The sequence below is a fragment of the Cricetulus griseus genome, chromosome 2, assembly GCF_003668045.3.
Source record: "Cricetulus griseus strain 17A/GY chromosome 2, alternate assembly CriGri-PICRH-1.0, whole genome shotgun sequence".
Lineage (NCBI taxonomy): Eukaryota > Metazoa > Chordata > Mammalia > Rodentia > Cricetidae > Cricetulus > Cricetulus griseus.
In genome coordinates, this window is record NC_048595.1 from 253,180,949 (window position 1) to 253,201,335 (window position 20,387).

The 20,387-nt window shown below is 41.3% G+C and overlaps 1 protein-coding gene across 2 annotated transcripts in view; it reads left to right on the forward strand.

The window, feature by feature from the left end:
• The first annotated feature begins 550 nt into the window (after nucleotides 1-550).
• The window catches only part of Tbc1d32 (TBC1 domain family member 32), a 211,048-nt gene continuing 191,211 nt past the window's right edge, over nucleotides 551-20,387 (forward strand). Inside the window, exons 1-3 of one of the 2 annotated variants that reach the window (XM_027402084.2) lie at nucleotides 551-957; nucleotides 4,077-4,238; nucleotides 17,172-17,346. In XM_027402084.2, the coding sequence (XP_027257885.1) occupies nucleotides 803-957; nucleotides 4,077-4,238; nucleotides 17,172-17,346 (492 nt within the window). In that variant the 5' untranslated portion in view covers nucleotides 551-802. The remainder of the gene's footprint in view (nucleotides 958-4,076; nucleotides 4,239-17,171; nucleotides 17,347-20,387) is intronic. The other variant, XM_027402082.2, reaches the window with a different exon arrangement.

Consider the following 20,387-nt stretch of genomic DNA (forward strand, 5'->3'; position numbering starts at 1 on the left):
CTCCAGGCCTAAAAGATCAAAACAACAGAAAACACCGAGTCTATTTGTTGCTGTCTATAGTTTCACGAATGCATGTTGAGCCATCCTCTGGAGCATGGCTACACCCCTAATGACAATGGCTCCAGCTCCCAGAAGTCATTTGTTCATTGCTCCTTAGCTTGGGATGAGGGTTCGGGGAGCTGCTTCCAGGCTGTCACGTGACATTTCTTTAGTAAGGCTCTTAGCCGCCCTGCAGTGCACTGTTAATTTGTGTTCTGTCTCGTTGTGAAGGGCCATCTTCACAGGCAGGCATTGCTTGGTAAGCTGCGGGCGCTCAACAGGTGTCAGTTGCTGTGAGCGAACAGTTTTTAAAAATTCCATCTAGTTAACTGCTTTCAGTCTGGCTTCCCTTGTCCTTCCCTCTCACAGGTCTAGGGTTCAGGGGGGTAAGGCTCTCCTCCTGGATTCACCCCTCCCACCGCCGCGTCGGCGAGCTGACGTCAGGCGCAGCCGGGGCGTTCCCGTCAGGCTCGCCCCAGAGCCTGGAGAGTCTGTTGCTCATGTCCGGGGCTGCCTGGGCTCCGCAGGTGCCGCCGAACGTCAGGCATCAAACGCCGACCTCAGCTAGCTTCTGGTCTCCAAGCCCAGAGCCTTGATTATCCTGCACGAAGCCAGCCAGCCGCGGCCCCGCCCCCGGGCGCTAGAGGTGGTTTCCTAGGGAACGACGCTGCGCGCCAGCCGCGATTGGACCCGGCCGCGCGTGCGCAGTGGTGTGTGTTGGTGGCGACCCCGCCGTGGTGCCGAGGCTTGCTAGCTGCACAGAATGGCCCATTTCTCAAGCGACGATGAGGCGATGCTGCAGGCGATGCTCCGGCAGCTGTTCCAGAGCGTGAAGGAGAAAATCACCGGCGCTCCGTCCTTGGAGTGCGCAGAGGAGATCCTCTTGCGGTTGGAGGAAACTGACGAAAATTTCCACAAGTAAAGTCGAGTTTAAGTTTTTAAGCAGACAAACCACTTGTCCAGGAAAGGTGGAAAATGATTCGGATACAGAGATTCATTTGATTTTTGTGAAAACAGCTAAGTGTGGTCCTGTTTTTCTATCGTTTGTCCCAGTGCCGAATTTATTTTTTCTTCATTTTTTTAAAAACTGGTTTTCCAGAGCCTCTTCCGCCTTTTTTTTTTTTTGTTACATCAGTTGTAAATCATTCGTGTTCTTTAAAGAACAATCTTAACCACTTAAAGGGATCCCCTTCACTTTATCTAGAAGTAGTGACCCCCAAGATCCCTATATGCCGATCTGTTACCTTCACTGCCTGCTGTAGTTAGCCACTCAGGACGGCAAGCGGCTCCCGTATATACTGAAGCAGGTCTGGGTGTCTGTGAAGGGGCAGGGCGCCCATGCAAATGCCCTGTGCCTATTGACAAGAAACAGGACGGCCAGCATGGAGGAACGGAGAAAAGAACCTGTCAGGTGCTCCCAGGATGGCCTTCAGAATATGAACGTTCCTTAGACTTAAAGATCCTTAGAGATTTGGCGTTTGTTCGTATACCAAGTTAAGCCTCTCAGTTACAAAGTCTATCTCCAGGGTCCCAGCTTACGATAGGTTATAACTTTAAAAAAAAATCCAGTGCTTTATTTCATTTGGTCTCACAGACATTTTTCTTGTGATGTCGCTTTTGTCTGCTTATCTACTTATTCATTCTGGTGCTGGGGATGGAACCCAGGGTCTCATGTATTATAGGAGGCATTTTATGATGCTTTTATTGACTTTTGGATAACTTGAAGTTCAGTTTTCCTGAAAATGGTGTTAGGGGTTCCTTCAGGCCTTTAATGTTGCTTGTAAAAGGTTATTTGTTTATTTGTTGTCTACGGGTTGTCCTTTACAATTTCCTCAGGTTACCAAGGGATTTTTTTTTTTAAATATAGAATCACGGTAGAGTTTCTAATTTCATACTAAGTTTTGAATCCTGATTGATGTGTTGACCAGGGTAGCCTGAAAGTTACTATTCTATTTCAATATCCCAAGTGATGCTGAAAACCCTATCCAGCTTTATTTTCTTAAATTTATGCCTTTCTTTATCTTTGCTTATTTCTATATTATGTCACTGCTAATCTCAATTATTGGACAATAACTGTCCTTTAGATACACTTGCAATCAGTTTTTTTAATCATAAGTTTATTATTTGAAAAGCACAATATAGAAATTGGGCATCTTCTCAAATAAAAGTGGGATTTATTAAATATCCATTTTGTTTGGTTTTTGTTTGTTTTTGTTTTTGACAGGATTGTGTAGCTCTTACTGGCCTGGAACTTGCTGTGTAGATAGGACTGGCCTAGAATTAACAGAGACCCACTTGTCTTTGCTTCTGGAGTGCTGAGATGACAGGTGCACACCGCCACACCTGGCACGTTTGTGCTTTAAAAACAGTAAATAAGTTAGTGTTTTTAGCATTGTATTTTGGGAATGTTTCCATTTTATCTAGATTTTCAAACTAATTTATAGAAAGATTTCCATTAACATCCCATTACCTTATTATTTCTAAGGTCTGCAATTGTATCTTCCTTTTATCATTCCACATTTTAAAAGGCTTATTTGGTATACTGAGTTTCTGGGTTACTAACATTTTTATAGGAGGATGGCGTTGGAGACAGTTGAGTCAGTAAATAATGTAATTTCAGGTATAATAAATCAAAGTGGGAGACTGTGTGGTCATTGGAGGAGAAACTGATACAGGTAATACCATCTTAGAGACTTTGTCACGTAGAGATGTGGAGATGCTAGCCTGTCCCTTTCTTCAGCAGCTTCTTCTGATTCTCTCTCTAAGCTGATTATACTTTTCTAGACCATCCATTCCTCCTCCATTCCTTTAATATGGCAGAAAATACTTGAGACCTCTAGAAAGGGAAGAGGGAGTGAATACATGTTTTATGTCCATATATGATCTATATCATATATGACATATATGTGTTGTTATAAAGTGTAGTTTTGTATCAATATTCTGAGAAAGTCACAAGTTCACAATGGAAAAACCATCATTGGGTGTTCTTGGGAAATGTAGGGTAATAACACTGAAGAAGAAGTGGAAACATGAATGTCCTCAATTTAGTGACCTATTCCTATGTAAATACAAAAGTTTTCATTAATGGAGGAAACACGGAGGCTAATGGCGGTGTCCCTTGAGCAGCTTAGGGATGTGTTTATTTCCACTTGTTCTTTCTTATGAGCAGAGAAACCTGTACTAGGTTCAAATGTGCATCTTTGAGGACATATTTTTTTTCTTTACCTTTTTTTTTTTTTAAGATTTATTTATTTATTATGTACAGTTTTCTGTCTGCATGTATCCCTGCAGGCCAGAAGAGGGCACCAGATCTCACTACAGGTGGTTGTGAGCCATCATGTGGTTGCTGGGAACTGAACTCAGGACCTCTGGAAGAACAGACAGTACTCTTAACCTCTGAGCCATCTCTTCAGCCCTCTTTACCTACCTTTTTTTGTCTTTAATACTGTGCTTTACCTTCAGCTGTAGGAGAATATGTTAAAATATAGTTTCTTGTGTCACTGAAAGGAAGTTTTAAACTTTTTTCAACTTATTTTTAAAATAACTATATATATAAACTATATGTGTTATACAATATATGTATGTATAGGACTCATTTTGCAAAAGTAAATAAATAAAAGCATAGGGAAATACTATGCAGTAAATGGTTTCTTCATTAGGATTCTCCCTTCCATTCAGTAATGTGACTAGACTGTACCAAGGTCAGTTGGTCAGGTATTTTACTTAAGTAGGAAGGTTGATCAGTCTAAGATTCAGAACTTGCTGGCCTGGTAGTATACACTTGTAACCCCAGGATGGAGGCTGATGTGGAAGGAAATTTGAGTTTGAGGCCAGCCTGAGTTGTTTCCCTGCCTTAACTCTCCCAATAAATAATAGATTTAGGGGCTGGAGATCTCTTACAATCATTTGTTATTTATTTTCTTAATGACAAGGCAAGAAGTCTTCCAATATTGCAGGCTTTTGTGTGCTAAATTCCTTGGATCTGGTTAATAAATGAGACTGACATTTACTACGTTTTACTTCTATATCTGTTTCAGCTATGAATTTGTGAAATACCTTAGACAGCGCATATGTAACACGTTGGGGTCTATGATTGAAGAAGAAATGGAAAAATGTACATCTGATCAGAACCAGGGTGAGGAATCTGGTTATGACACTGTTGTACAGCATGTAACCAAGAAAACCCAGGAATCTAAGGAGTGAGTATGACATAATAGTTATGTTTGTTGTTCGTAATACATACATCTCACCCTGTACGCCCTCTAACTTCCCCTTCTCCTGGGCTCCTTCTAGCTTGCTGACTTCTACAGACACCCTAATATCAAATCTCAGATCTAAACATGAAAACCTAGGATCCACATATGAGAGAGAACATATGGTGCTTTTCTTGCTGGTCTGAGATACGTCACTGAGAATGTAGTATTTCCCTGTTCCATTTTCCTGAAAATTTTATTTTTCTTTGTAGATGAATAAAATTTTATTGTACATAGGTATCACAGCTTCATTATCCATTCATGGTTTGGTAGACAATGAGGCTGATTCCATTTCCTAGCTGTTGTGACTGTAGCAGCAGTGAATATGGGTGTGCAGATAGCTCTGTAATAGGATATAGAGTCTTTTGGGTGTGTGCCCAGAAGTTGCATGGCTGGAGCGTATGGCAATTCTATTTTTAGCTTTTTGAAGCTTTTCTGCACTGATTTCCACAATGGAGGTGAAGGGACCAGTTTCCCTTTAGGCAGCAATAATGGCCGAACACGTGCTTCTATGACCTTGTCCTAGAAACTAAAGTCTGATGCCTACCTCGTGACAAGGAACCAATCAGAAGTTAGCTGGTGGCGCTATGCTTTACGACCCTGGGTGTGCTTTACGGACAAGCGCACAGCAATGATGCACAGAGCATAGCAACCACCCTGGGAGGGCCTATGGGCCATAACAACCAGTTGACCAATCAACACAGGGCAAGCCCTCCAAGCCTGGAGGCACACCAATCCTGAACTTGTGCATACCCCTAGACACTCCCCTTACGCTGCCCTATAAAGATCTGTGTGCAGCGGCTTCAAACTGTCTTTGCTAGCCATCCACCATGGTGGGTGGGTCAAAGACCCGAGCTAGCATGGGGTTAGCTCGTTAAACTACAATAAAGCCTCATGCAATTTGCATCAAGCTTTCGCCTCCATTCTGCCATTGGGGTGGCCGAGATCCTGGCTAAGATTCTGGAAGCCTTGGCTTTCCGAGGGTCTTACAGAGGCACCAGTTTACATTCCTGCTAATGGTGGATGAAGATCTTTCTTCACCCATATCCTGTCCAGCATTTGTGGTCATTTAATGGTAGCCATTATGACAGTGGTGAGATGGAATTTCAAAGTAGCATTACTTTACTTCTCCCTGATAGCTAGCAGTGTTGAACACGTTAAAAATGATTATTAGACACTGTTTTTTTTTTTTTTTTTCTTTGAGAACTCTCTGGGTTCATGGCTCATTTTATTTCTTTGGACTGGCTGTTTGTTTTGATGTTTGTTTTTGTTTTTTTTTTTGAATTCTTTGTATATGCTAGATGCTAATCCTCTGTAGGATGAATAGCTGACTAAGATTTTCTCCTATTATGTAGGCCGTCTCTTGGCTTAATTGGCAGTTTCCTGTATGTTACATTTCATGAAATCTCACTTGTAGATACAGGCCTTATTTTCTGAGTGATTCAGGTCCTTTTCAGAAAACCTTGGCCTCTGCCTATACCTTAATGTGCACTCCCCTGAGGCAGTTTCAGAGAATCAGGTCTTACGGTGAGGTCCTTGATCTATTTGTAGTTGACTTTTGTGCAGAGAGATAAATAAAGATTTCATTTCTTTTAAATGGAGAAATTGTTTTCCAACCCCATTTGAAGTGTATAAGCTTTGAAAAAAAAAAAGTTTGGTAGTGTTCCCACCTTTTCTGTGTTGTGGAATAGTTTGAGAAGCTGTCTTCTTCTTCAACGGTTTTATGAGATTCATCAGTGACTCAGTCCAGCTGGGCCTGGACGTTTCTTAATTGGGGCATTTTAAAGTGTCATTTCAACCCCACTGCTTGTTATAGAGCTCTTTCAAATTTTACCTCATCTTGGTTTAATTTTGTAGGTCATGTGCATTTAGAAACTTATCCATTCTTTTTAGATTTTCTGATCTTAGTATCTGATTTTAGATCTGATTTTAGATTTTCTGATCTTGATTAACTTCGTTCATTTCTGCCCTGGTCTTTTAAAAATATGTTTTCGTTAACTGCTTGAGAATTTTTCATACATGCATATGAAGTATTTTGAGCATACTTACCTCCACTCCTTTGCATAACTCCTCTTAGATCCACCCCCTCATCTTTTCAGACTTCTTTTTCTGTTGTTTGTTTTATGACCCCATTGAATATAATTAGTGCTGCCCATATATGGGTGTGGGGCCATCTCCTGGAGCCTGATGGACCTACCTGTAGTCACAGCTTTAAAGAAAACTGTTTTTTCTCCCTGAAGCCATGAGCTGTCAGTAGCTCTTTAGCCAGAGTAGGGGTAGTGAGCACCTCTCTCCCATACTCCTAATGATTGATTTCCATCTGCTGATTTTGGGCATGGCTAATTCTTTGTTTTTTGGTTTTGTGAAGTACATAATTAAGTTAATTTGTTTGAGAGCTCTCTGATTTATTAATTTGCAACTATATGCTTCTGTCTTAGGACTGCTGTGTGCTGTAGACTTTGTTGTGCTATATATTCATCTTTCGTTTGATTCTAGGAAGGTTCACTTCCTTCTTGATTTCTTTAATTCCTATTCATCATTATGTGGTATGCTGTCTAATCGCCATGAGTTTGTGTATGTTCTAGGGTTTTTATTCTGTTGATTTGTGTTTTTTTTTTTTTTTTTTTTTTTTTTTTTTTTTTTGAGACAGGGTTTCTCTGTAGCTTTGGAGCCTGTCCTGGAACTTGCTTTGTAGACCAGACTAGTCTCGAACTCACAGAGATCAGCCTGCCTCAGCCTCTCGAGTACTGAGATTAAAGGCATGAACCACCACTGCCTGGCATATTCCATTAAAAAAATTCTTTATTGATTCTTTGGGAGTTTTACATCATGTACCCTAATTCTGCTCACCTTCCAGTTCCCCCCCATATCCTCCCCTCACCCCTGCAGCATCCCTCCAAAGAAAAACAAAACAAAATAAACAAGTAAGTGTTGGGACCCGGCTTGTCTCAGCTTTAACCCACCACAGCCATGAGTGCGGGTGTGTGGACCTGGAAGCTCCCAGCAACCCAACGGCGATAAAGACCAAACACAGGCATCTTGTCATCTTCAGAGAGCTCTCAGTTCCATGTTGTGGAACTAGAGTCATTTCTTTATTAGCCATCTTTTCTGGTGTTTCTTAACCATCCTGCCAATATGAGGAGGAAAACCATTTCCCCCTTTGTTCCCTCTCTGCTCTGGCCGCTCACCTCTAACTCCTAACCTTCCATCCTCACAAGTTACTCACACACCTCTGATCTCCCTGCCCAGGTGCAGGCCTATTCAGATGCTTAGGTACATAGATATGCAAATAAGGAGGCATATTACCCTGAGGCCATGGTAAACAAAAGTAGCCCCACTGGCATTAACAATACAATAGTGGGCTGGAGCTTTCCAGTGCTCCATGTTTACTGGAGCTAGAGAATGGGCCCAAAAATATTCCATAACAGAATTATTCGATCCCCCACAAGCAAGCAAACAACAACAAAACCAAAAACCAAAACAACAAAAAACTGTCTTTTATTCTTCTTCTTTCCTGCCTCTCCACTACCTCTTCATTCGTCCTGGTAGCATTGGGGGCATCTGTGTGTCACACATTACCCTTTTGTCCTATCAGCTTTACTAGCAAATGTTGATTGCAATGAGTCACTGGTCTGGTTCAAGGCCTCTGGTTTCTGGCATACCATCATCCCTGGATCCTCACCAGAACTCCTCTGGGATACCCTGTTGCCACCCAGAGTCCTCAAGGTCCTGTGGGTATCCTTCCACAGGACCAGTCCCTTCCTGAGCTCCAGCAGGTCCTAATGGGGTAGATGTTAGGGTGGGCCTACCCACGGCCAGGCTGTGGGCCTGGGTGGTAGCTGAGCTGGTCAGTCAGGGCCAATGGGGCCACCTGCCTCAGGTGAGGGGCAGAGTCAGCTCTCAGGGTCCATTCACCCGCACCTGTGGTGAGGGGTGGGACCATCTCCCCTGAGTGCAGGGGCTAGCCTTCTTGCGTAGTGTCCAGTGAGAGGCAAGGGCAACTTTCCCAGGGCCATCAAAGGGTGGGACCAGCTCAGCATTGCCCTCTAATTTCATCTCGAATGTTTTCTAAGGCCTCCTGAGGTGACATGGGCCACAGACATCAGCGCAGACTCCGACTGCTGCTTGGCCACAGACCCACCCAGAATGGCCTCAGGAAGCAGCTTGGCTTGGTTGACATCCTAACTCCAGGTGGTAGTGAAGGGACCAGCTTCCCTTTCGGCAGCCATAACAGCTGAACACGTGCTTGCCATAAACTTGCCTTGGTCACTTAGAGGTCAGATGCCTTTCTCGTGACAAGGAACCAATCAGAAGTTAGTTAGTCACTAGAAAGTCAGATGCCTACCTTGTGACAAGGAACCAATCAGAAGTTAGCTGGTAGCACTATGCTTTACGACCCTGGGTGTGCTTTACGGACAAGCGCAATGACGCACAAAGCATAGCAACCACCCTGGGAGGGCTTATGGGCCATAACAACCAATTGGCCAATCAACACAGGGCAAGCCCTCCAAGCCTGGAGGCACACCAATCGTGAGCCTCTGCGTACCCCTAGACACTCCCCTTACGCTGCCCTATAAGATCTCTTGGGAGGCCCTAGGAGCTGTCTTTTGCGAGCCATCCGCCATGGCGGGTGGGTGAAAGACCCGAGCTAACATGGGGTTAGCTCGTTAAATTACAATAAAGCCTCCTGCAGTTTGCAGCAAGCTCTCGAATCCGCCTGGTGATTGGGGTGACCGCGAACGTGGCCTGGGACCCCGGATACTTGAGTTTTCCGGGGGTCTAACAGTAGCCCTGGCCACTCAGATCAGAATGGCTCTGGCAGCATCATGGACCCTGGACACCAACAAGGGCACAGGTTACTGCCGAGACCTCAAGCTTCATGTGGCCTTTGGTGACAATGTGGGTCATGGACATCAATATAGACCTTGGCTGCAGTAGGACACAGACATAACCCTTGGCAGCAGCAGCCTGGGTCTGGTTGTCACCATGTTCCCAGATGGCAGTGAAGGCCGCCGAGATTGGCAGTGTGGCCCCTAGACCCAAACACGGTCCCAGTAAGTGGCCCAGGCCAGGTAATTTAATGGGTCACGAGGAGATATCACCTAGGAGTCAATGGGGGCGAGAGGGAGAGAAGACCAAGCGCATAACGAAAGACAGAGTCAGTCTGAGTTGCGTCAAGGTCTCGTTTATTGAAGGGTAAAGCTTGCTTATATGCAGGGGATTTTGCTCGGGGCGGGGTAGGAGGGTGGGAGGAATGGAAAAAATTTTAAGAGGAAGTGCAGATAAGGTTGGCCTTGGCCCATGTCCTTGTGACCGGTCAACCGTAGCCGACTCCGAGAAGTAAAGGAACAACATATTTTGAGCAACATATCTAAAAGAACATCTTGTGGTTAGAACAGGTCAGAGCGGGTGGCTGTGCAAGGTCTTGCTCGAGATTCTCTTTGGCCCTCAACAACCACTGGAATGACACTTGATGGCAATAGGATCCATGGGCATCAACACAGACCCTGGCTGCTATAGGATCAGAGGCCCAGACATGGCCCTTGGTGGCAGCTTGCTCAGGACATCAACATGGCCCCAGGTGACAAGCAGGCCTCCACCATCTACCCACTCCACACTATCTTCATTTCTTCCTTTCTATATCTTTCCACAGCACATGAACCATCCCATTTTTCCCTCATTTCTCCATCACATATTTGCTCACCATAATTAGTTAGGCCCATCTTTCCTGTGCCACAGAAGTCTTCCCACCAGCCAGGGCCTTGAGGATCCCAGCTGGCTAGTTAGTCCTACTCTATTGTGAGGTGAGGAATGGTTTCAGTTTTCCAGTGTTTGTTAAGACTTGCTTTGTGTCCTATCATTCAGTCTATTTTGGGACAAGTTCTGTTGCCTTCTGAGAAGAATGTATGTTCTGTAGAATTTGGATTGAGTGAAGATATCTGTTACTTCCATTTGATCTGTGATGTCTTTTTCTGTTTCAGATGTCATTTGTCTGTTTCTCTTTTTGTTGTTGCTGGAGGACTTGTCAGTTGGTGAGAGTGGGCTGTTGAAGTCACCTGTTACTATTGTGCTAGGGACAATCTGTGACTTTGCATCTAAACATATTTATGAAACTGAGTACATCTCTGTTCCGGGAATGAATGTTTAAAATTACAGTGCCCTCTAATGGATTGTGCCCTTAATCAGTACAAAGTGACATGCTTATCCTTCTCATAAGTTTTGGTCGGATGTTTGCTGTGTCAGACAGCAGTGACATCTGCTTGTTTCCTGGGTCTGTTTGCTTATACACCTTTTCCTATCTTTTCACCTGAGGTGACTGTTTGCCTTTATGGTGAGCTGGTTCTCCTGGAGGCAGCAAACATAAAAAATGCTTTTTATGACAGATAGCTTTGGGGGTATAGTAGTCTGGATTGGCAGATGCCTTTGAGAGCTTGAAGTATATCTGTCTATAAGCTCTTCTGGATTTGAAGTTTTAGTAGAATAATCTGTTGTTTTGAGGGGCTTGTCTCTGTTTTCGATTTGGTGTTTTTCTCTTGTTGCTTTCTGTGGATTTTCTTTGTTCCGTATATTTGGGGTTTGTACTCTAATGTGATGATGAAGGTTTCTTTTCTGGTTTCTTCAATTTGGTGTCCTTAATGCCTCCTGTGTCTGCCAGATTGGCATCCGTTTCCTAATCTGGGGAATGTATTATGGGCTTACAGTTCTAGAATCTTCTCTCTCTCTCTCTCTCTCCTCTCTCTCTCTCTCTATATATATATATATATTCCATAAACTCGATCTTTTCAGAGTGGCGTGTGTATCTTGGGGTTCTCACCTGGACTTAACTATTGTTTTATCCTTTTCCTTGTTTGTTTGCTTTAGTTCCGCAACCTTGTGTTCATGCTCAGATAATCTGTCCTTGTTCTACCCTGTTCTTGAGGCTTTCCACAGAGCTTTTTATTTGATTTACTGGGTTTTCCATTTCTAGCATTTCCAATGTCATTTTTATCCAGTCTTTCTGTCTCTGTTGAATTTCTCTTTCATATCTTGCAGTTCCTTCTTTATTTTATCCAGCTGTTTGTATTCTCAATCAGGAATTAATTTTCTTCTATGAGCATGGGTACACACACACACACACACACACACACACACACACACACACACACCTATCTGTGTTTATGCTTATTCCTCAGAGTTTCTGTCTGTGACTTCCTGTTCTTCACTAGATGCCATCACCTCATTCTTAGTGATTTTTGGGAGAGTCAGCTTGTCCTACTTTGTGTTTCTTATGTTACTGTGCTGGAATTTTATCCATCTGCTATTAGTTCTGAGCGTGGTTTGTTTTTTTGCATCAGCAATACTCTTTTCCATTGAAGTATTTGACTTGTAGGTGGCAGAATTGAATGTGTAGTTCAGAAAATAGTTGCTCAGCCCAGGAGCTCAGCATACCTGATCAGAAACTCTTGTGTTTTTCTCTGAGTAGGACAGTAACTGTAATAACAAACATGATTGCTTGATATTACCACTATACAAATGAGCTGGTCAATTCATACTAGGCTCTTCCTTGTCTTCAATATTGTAAGGGGATAAACACTCAAGGACAGTAAGGAGTATACAAAGATTTTAGTTAATAAGATTAGGATTGGGAGGGAAGTAGGATATATAAACATAAGGATTAAGTATTGGATTTTTTTTTTTAAAGAAAAGCATTGAGGTGGGTAAAATAGCTAGAAAGGCAAAGTAGGGATACTGGTATGGTTCACAGATCTTAGAGACTGTTAAAGCTATGGGAGATTATGGTTAAGTGAAAAGTGGAGGGGATGAGATGGAGAAAGAAGAAAAGAGGTAGGAATATACATGGGAGTTTGGGAGATGTATCTGAAGAGTAAACTGGATGGAGAAACATAAGCAGGAACCCCCAAACTTAACAGAAAGCTACATAAGCAAAAGCAAAAAACATCAGGAGGCATACATAGAAGGGAAAGTTAAATAGCACAAAAGGAGAAATAAAAAGAATGAATTGCTGGCACACCTGCATTGCTGTAAAGGGTAGAGTTCTCAGATCCCTCTGGCTATAGCAGCTTCCACATGGTGCTGTGTGGGAAGAGGGGAATTGGACCCCTTGGTCTCGGCAGTCTTAGTGTTCTATGTTTTCCAGCCTGTGGGGGAGGAGGAGGAGGAAGGTCTAAGTCCTGTTTTGGTAGTTCCCTTGGATCCCAGCTTATATAGGCTGGGTGTATGTGAGCAGCATACTTCCCTCCAGCTTTTGCTGCTCTTTCCACAACAATACTTCATTAGGATTTCTTGGCAGTACCTCCAAGCCATGTCTCGCACATTCTATAGAGCAAACACAGGGCACTTTGGGGTAGCACATTCTATAGAGCAAACACAGGGCACGTTGGGTAGTTCACAAGTCTGGCTCTGAGCTTTCTGCACACCCTCCTAACGTACTTACTATCTTCTTTCCCATACTTCTCCCACCATGATGCCCTGCTCTTTATTAAACAGTCAAGAAGGCACATCTCCCAGTAATGTCCTCAAGTTGGATTTTTGTAGAGTGTCCTTTTTTAGATGATATGACTTGACATTCAGTCTGGGAGCATCTTAGTTCACTTCTTCAAGGCATTTTCTTCTCTATTCTTCATAAACTAATAACCTTTCCCTGTTTCCTCTTATTTCCTTATTTAGCTTTATTTTCCTTCCAGCTCTTTTGTTACCAATAAAGGATACAATCTGTATCTATCTTTTGCTTATTTCATTGTTTCCTTGATATGATTGATGGGTGATCTACAAAGATAAATTTTTATCTGTTTTTTTTCTATTTCTGTATCTTAATGCCGTGAACATGCCTTGTACATTATAGATGCTTAATAGATACTTGCTAATGAAATTAAAGTATTTTATTTGCCACTATAATCAGTTTTATGTTACAAATTACAATACTGTAAATGTTTATTCTCAAACAGTGTTAGAAGATTTCTCCAATGTGGCAGAATTAGGAGGTGATAGATCCCTGAAGAGAGGCTAAATACAAGAAAATTAGGTCATTGAAGACAGAGTCTCAGAGGGGATTAAGGCAGTTCTTAACCCTAGTTAGTTCTAGTGAGGGAGTGAGCAAGCATGCATGCTTGCCAAGAGAAAAAGATAGAGATGTTATAAAAAGCAACAGTCCCCTCCCCTCCCTACCCAGTGGTTTCTGGTCTTGTCATATTATCTCTTTCTCAAGCAATCTTGTTATTTGTGTGCTCTTTACCATGAGGTCTGGACCGGAGTTGGGTGGAAACTGGTGCAACCTTGTGATCACCCTCCTTTTCCTCATTAATGTACACAGGCTCAAGTTTCGTTTCAGCAAAGGAAAAGCAGACGGATGCTGAAAGGCACTGTATTTATTTTATTTTATTTTTTTATTTATTATGTATACAGTCTTCTGCCTGCAGGCCAGCAGAGGGCACCAGATCTCATTCAAGGTGGTTGTGAGCCACCATGTGGTTGCCGGAAATTGAACTCAGGACCTCTGGAAGAACAGTCAGTGCTCTTAACCGCTGAGCCATCTCTCCAGCCCCAGGGACTGTATCTTTAGCTGTAACTCTGTTTCCTTTTTTCTTTATGTGTCAAATACTCTTCATACACTTAACAAGCAACTACAATATGGTGTACTGTAAAGAGGAATAAGATGTTTTCTGCCCTTCACCAATCCGTAGTGTAAACTCTCTTTACACTATGGATTTACACTATGACAATGCCCTGAAATGGAAATTAAACAGTTTCAATTCATTGTGTTAAAGCTATTATGTATACAAAAGGCTGTATGGAAATATCAAGGAAGAAACATATTAGGCCAAATATGTAATGAATGGCTATAACAAAAAAGCATGAAAACACAAGCCCCAAAGAAATTAACTTTCCCCAGGAGCACACAAGTGATGAATGGGTGGGTAGATCTGTTCACCGCTCCCATCCAGGGTCGCAGGTTCCTTTCATTGTGTTACTCCATCATCTCTTATGGCAGGAGTTGGCAAATGTTTCTTATAAAGGGACATACAATAAGCATTTTAGGTTTTACTGACTATATATTTTATCAATATGAAAAGTAACTCTATGTTTTATAAATATGTCAACAGCCATAAAAAGTATATAATAGAAATAATGTACATGTGTTCCAGTAAAGATTTATTTAGTGGAAGTCCATTTAGGTTAATAAAATAATATCTTAATTACTTTTCTATTGCTGTGAAAAATTCCACCAACTAGGGACCAAGGACTCAAATACATGAGGCCATGGGGGCCATTCTGTTTTAATTCAATACAGATAATATTCTGCCAACCCCAGTATCAGAGATACTGGAATTTATGCTTGAATATTTATTATCTATTGCACTAGAGAGCATTAATTCTAATTTATTTTTAAGATAAGCTTAAAAAATGTTAGTTTGGACTGGAGTTCTGTTTCTCTTGGAATGAAATGTCAATATAAATAGCTACTTCAAACCACTAGCACATAAAGTCCATAAAGTTAAATTTTCTTTTTATTTTTGGTTTTTTGAGTTAATGTTTCTCTATGTAACAACCCTGGCTGTTCTGGAACTTTCTCTGTAGACCAGGCTGACCTCAAACGCAGAGATCCATCTGCCTCTGCCTCCCAAGTGCTGGGATTAAAGACATGCATCACCACTGCCTGTCTAAGATTTGAATTTTTAATTTTATAGGAAAATAAAGAAGTTCTGTTTATCTTTGGACAATATATTTATGTCTAGTAGTCTGTGTCTAGGAGCTTATTCCAAAACAAATACTAAACTTGATCAGATAATGGAAGCACTTTAGTAATAAGTGCAGTTTTATATGATCCTATTAGGAAATTACTTAAAAAAAATCTCTGGATAAGCTCTTTAACTCTGCTGTCCTTTAGTTCATCCATGCATAAAGTTTAAAACAGTAATAACTACTTCACCAAGACTTGAGAGGACTTAATGAATATTCGTCTTGTGCTTTTGAATTATAGGTAATAGACTTTAAGATGTACAGAGTATTATTTTCTTAGAAATATTTTTTATGGTTCTTGAAAAGTTACTTAGAGCTCGTATGGTAACATATATTTTTATTGTAATGATTATATGCCATCTCACAAATTAAATATTTGGATGTTTATTTAATATTGGCACATGGAAGAGCTTCCTTTTGGGTCTCTCATATTATTTAATGAGTTTGGAAGCATGTAGGCAGATTTCCATTGTTTTTCTAGTTTTTTTTTCTTGAAGCTTTTTATTTCTGAAGCCTATATTTGAATATTTCTTGAGGCATTATAGGAATGTGTAAATGGTATCTATATTCTATAACTGCTTCCCTTTGTTTTCTAACAGCTACAGTGCTGCTGTTGCATTTCAGTTAGTTTAACCCTTGATATTGATGATTAGCTACTTAGGTTTTTTTAAAAAAATCATTGCTCACTCTTATTTTCCCTTCTGACCATTTTCTTGGTATCTCTTACAGAATTCATGCTAGTCTTTTTAAAAATGCCTGTTAGAAGCATTTATGTCCAAGTAGAAATTTCTGATATTTAATGAATTAAATAATCTTCATGTGTTACTTTTCATACTTTAATTTCATAATTCATTAAGTTACCAAATTTTCTTTCCTTTCCTGCTGCTGTTTCTTTTTTTTTCTGTAAATTTTAAAGGGATAGAGAAATCATGATGTGCATGTGAACATACCTAACTACAAAGGATGCTGAGAGCTACTATCAATTACTATGAGAGGAGAGAACAGCTTTTTGTTTGCCTGTTCCAGACATAGTCTCAATATGTAGCACTGGTTGGCCTGGAAGTTGCTTTGTAGGCCAGGTTGTCATAGACTTTACAGAGATAGTTTTACTTCTCTCTGCTTCTTGGATGCTGGGATTAAAGGGATGTGTCTCTATGGCTGGCCAGAGCAGCTTTTGATGGACAGATCTTTATGTTTACCAGAGCACTTTCCTTTTTCCCTCCCTCCCTCCCTCCCTCCCTCCCTCCTCCCTCCTCCCTCCCTCCCTCCCTCCCTCCCTCCCTCTGGATAGGGTATTCTGTGTACCTCAGGGTGACCTTGAACTCACTAAGTAACACACTGGTACCAGGGGACCCATCCCCCTCTTCCATCTTGGAGGTATTGCATCAACATACTGTACAGAAACATATGCAGACAAAACACCCATATACATAAAATAATAATGTAAAAACAAACTTCTATTTCTTAAATGGCTAGCCTGGTCTACAGAGCTATTTCCAGGACAGCAAGGGCTCCACATAGAAACTCTGTCTCAAAAAAAAAAAAAAAAAAAAAAAAGGAAATAAATTATAAGTTTCCTTTCTTGCAGGCATTTAGACTTGTGGAGCTGATGGAATCTAGATCATTTCCAGTTTGAAGTTTTACTTCAGGGATCTGTGTCCTGCCACTCCTGACAATTGTTCTGTGGCTTTTCTTTGAAAGCACACACTGACTGCTTAGTTCCTACTTACTGAGAAAACATAAAATGTCTCAGTTGGGGCTATGGGTGCTCATAGATAGGAAAGAAGAAGAAAGGAAGGTGGATGAAAGAGATAGAAATGAGGTGAGGGACAGAAGTGACCTGGATTTTGGAAGTGTGTTGTGGACATTTGATTGTGTTGCTGGTAATAGCTTGGCTTACAATTAAGTTGATTTTATCAATTACTTCATATTTCCAGATGAAAAATGATAAGGAATAATATGCTTTTGGGATTCTTTATTTGCATTTCATCAGCCTGTTTTGCCCTTTTTATGAAACCAAAACTTAGATTTTCCTTTCCATCATTATGTTCTTAAAGAATTTTCTTTTTTGTAGGAAAAAAATAAACCAAAAAACATGCTTGAGTGTGGAGTTCTTTTATTGAGTGTCCATTGACTTTAAAGGTACAAGGAAATGATGCATTCCCTGAAGAGCATCATGATGGTGGTGGTAGAGTCGATGATCAACAAGTCAGAAGAAGATGAGACTCGGAGTCAGGACCAGCAGAGGAAACTGCAGGAGAATCCAAGCAGCTGCTGCACAGACAATTGCTCCGACAGCGACTCCTCCTTCAATCAGGTGGGCTTTTCATTTTCAAGTCTTATCTTAAAACAGTCTCTAATAATCACTAGCTTAAATCGATGCTTTCACAAACACTGTTTTTTTCTGTTTTTCAATTTCAAGATTCAAAAAATAAAATAAAATAAAATGCTCCATTAGGATTTGGTTTATGAGGTACTATTTTACAGAATTGTTTGTGTAATGAATAATTATATCTCAGGTAATACTTAAGTGAAATATTATGTTTTCAATTAAAATAATAATGATGATGATGATGGTTGAAACAGTTCACTGTGAATTTTTACCAAAGTTTAACTAACATATAGCTGAGATGTAGATAAAACATGTATGGTTTTTATGCATTTTCTGGGATTAAAAGTGGCTGTAAATTGTCAGTTTCAAACATTAAAAGTTTTCAAATGTAAAACAATTTGAGGTTAGTTATTCTGGTATGGTAGTATAGGACTAGCCCTGTGTGGCTGAAGCAGGGGATCATGAGTTTGAGGCCACCTGTGTTACATAACAAGACCCTGTCCTAGGAGCTAAAAACAAACAAACAAACAAGCAGCTAAAAAGTTTGAGGCTGTGAGGGTTAGTTTTAACTGTCTACTTGATACAACCCCAAGTCAACCCCTGTGGTTATCTAAATGAGGTGGCTTGTGGGTATGTCTCTGGAGAATTGTCTTGGATGCTAATGTTAGTTGATACCAGAAGATCCAGCCCACTGGCTGTGGTCCCTACCATTCTGCACACAGAGGATCCTGGATTGTGTGAGTGCAGAGAAAGCACAGATCTGAAAGCAGGCAAACATGCATACTTAGTCCTTTCTGCTTTCTGTTCTCCACTGTGTGTGTGTGTGTGTGTGTGTGTGTGTGTGTGTGAGAGAGAGAGAGAGAGAGAGAGAGAGAGAGAGAGAGAGAGAGAGAGAGAGAGAGAGAGAGAGAGAGATTACCTGCACAGCTTCCTGCTTCTGAGGCTTCCGTCCATGATGGACTGTAACCTGTGATTGTAAGTTTGAAGTGTTTTCCCCTCTGAGTTGCTTTATATCAGTATATTTTGTCATATCAACAGAAACTGGGACAGGATTTAAGTAGGAATACTTGTCATTTGACTACAGTAGAACTGGAAAAAGATAGCCTTAAGGCAGACTAGTCTGAATAGAAGACAAGGAAGCCAGCTAGATATGTGCCAGGAGCCCAAGACATGCTTCCAGGGTAAACACTGTAATGATGTTGTTTTTGAGATTTGCAGAACCGAAAAACAAGTCTAGGCCTTTAGGATCATCTGGGCATCATTTGTCATAAGCCTCCCAATGTGAGAAGGTTCCTGCCACTCTGCAGTGGATAGAGATTGCTTCCCTACCTGTCTCAGGGCCTGAGCTTGATCTCTAGCGCTGCAAATAAAGAAGGGCATAGTTAGAAAGTAGACCATAATTGTTTCAAAATTGGTTTGAGGAGTTTGGATAAAACATGAAAATAGATGCACAGTGGCCACTGTTTGGACTGCTCCATTGAACAGAGGGGAACTGTATGGAGAGGGCCTGCAAGCAGTCCAAGCCGACTTGCAGTTGCTAAGCATAGTTGCCTCTGTGTTACTGGTTGGGGAGATTGTGTCGAGGTGTGAACTTTTCAAGCCAGACTGATGATGTGATGGAGATTGGGGGTTTTCCACCTTATAGCCTGTGATAATTTCTTTTTGGTGAGCTCTTGGGAAGAAGATGACGTACCTGCATTCTGGGGTTGGCTTAACTGCTTGACCAAGCTTCTTCAGAAATTGAAAGACAAAAACCTTTATTTTAGGACTCAGGAGCTCACTATTGAATGATATTACTTGGTTAATGAACGCCTTTAATACACTGAAACACAAGAGAAGAAAAAAATGAATCATTGTTAATACATCTCCAAAATGAAAGTATTAAGGTCTAACTAAGCTTAATCGAGTAGCAAGGAGTTCATCAGTTGCTATTCCCAAATGCTGCTTTTTCTAGTGACTAGAATAACAAATCTTTCAGGTTTTGACAAAACAAGTCATATTTTAAATTATTCTTGGTTTTTAATTTTGTTTTGTCTGGATTCTTCAGAAGAAACCATGCCTTCAGATCTGTGGCTTCCTTTGGAATCCCCACAGGCAATACTTGAATCTTTCTAGCATATGCCCTATGAATATGACTGTTTCAGAAGAGACTAATTGGGTTGGAAGTGAACTATGTCCATAACGACACTGTGGGATGCCTGGACTTTCTGAAACAAATATATGAATGTTAGAACACCCCAGCTTGCTCCTTCAGAGTTGTGAGCTCGGAGAGGTGTGTGGCTGTGCCTTTGCTTAGCGAAGAGATATTTGAAGAGGTAGCTGGTCAAGGCTGAATTACTCTGAAAAGGTCTTGACCCCAATCTTCCCCAATGATCAGCTGCAGTGTTTTCTTTCATGACTGTGAGGTTGATGATGACCAATGGGAGGATCTCCAGGCAGCTCCCTCCTCTAGTCTATCCAGTGTATATATGCCAGGGACTCCATGTTGACACACCAATCAGTGACAAGGATAGTCCAAAGAAATGATGATCTTTGCTCCTGACACTTGCAGAACTGAGAAGTATCTCTTTCTCAGGGACTAGGGTCAGAGGTTCATCGTTTGACCACACACCTCTGTCTGTGAGAAGTTATTTCCCAATCTGAAGTCATCCGTCTCCCATATAGGCCCCCTTAGATCAGCTTCCAAGAAAGATAACCTTTTAGGACTAGATGGCCCTGTACCTTTCCATCAGCTAGCTCACCGTAATAGAGCTGTTCTTGTTAGCACTCACTGCTTGCTGCTGGACCCTGGATTCTTTATGGAAGCAAGGAGATGGACTCTGTACCTTGTAACAATTTCATTAAACACTGATATTCTTTCCCATCGATGCCTTCAAAATCACCACTTGCTCTGGGCTGAAAACAATGTGTCTGGATTTTTCTTTCCTATAATTAAAATGTAAAGTTACCATACAAAGTAATAGGTTTCATTATGACACTTTCATACACATACATCATTATACTTTGATCTTATTTACCCCCATCTT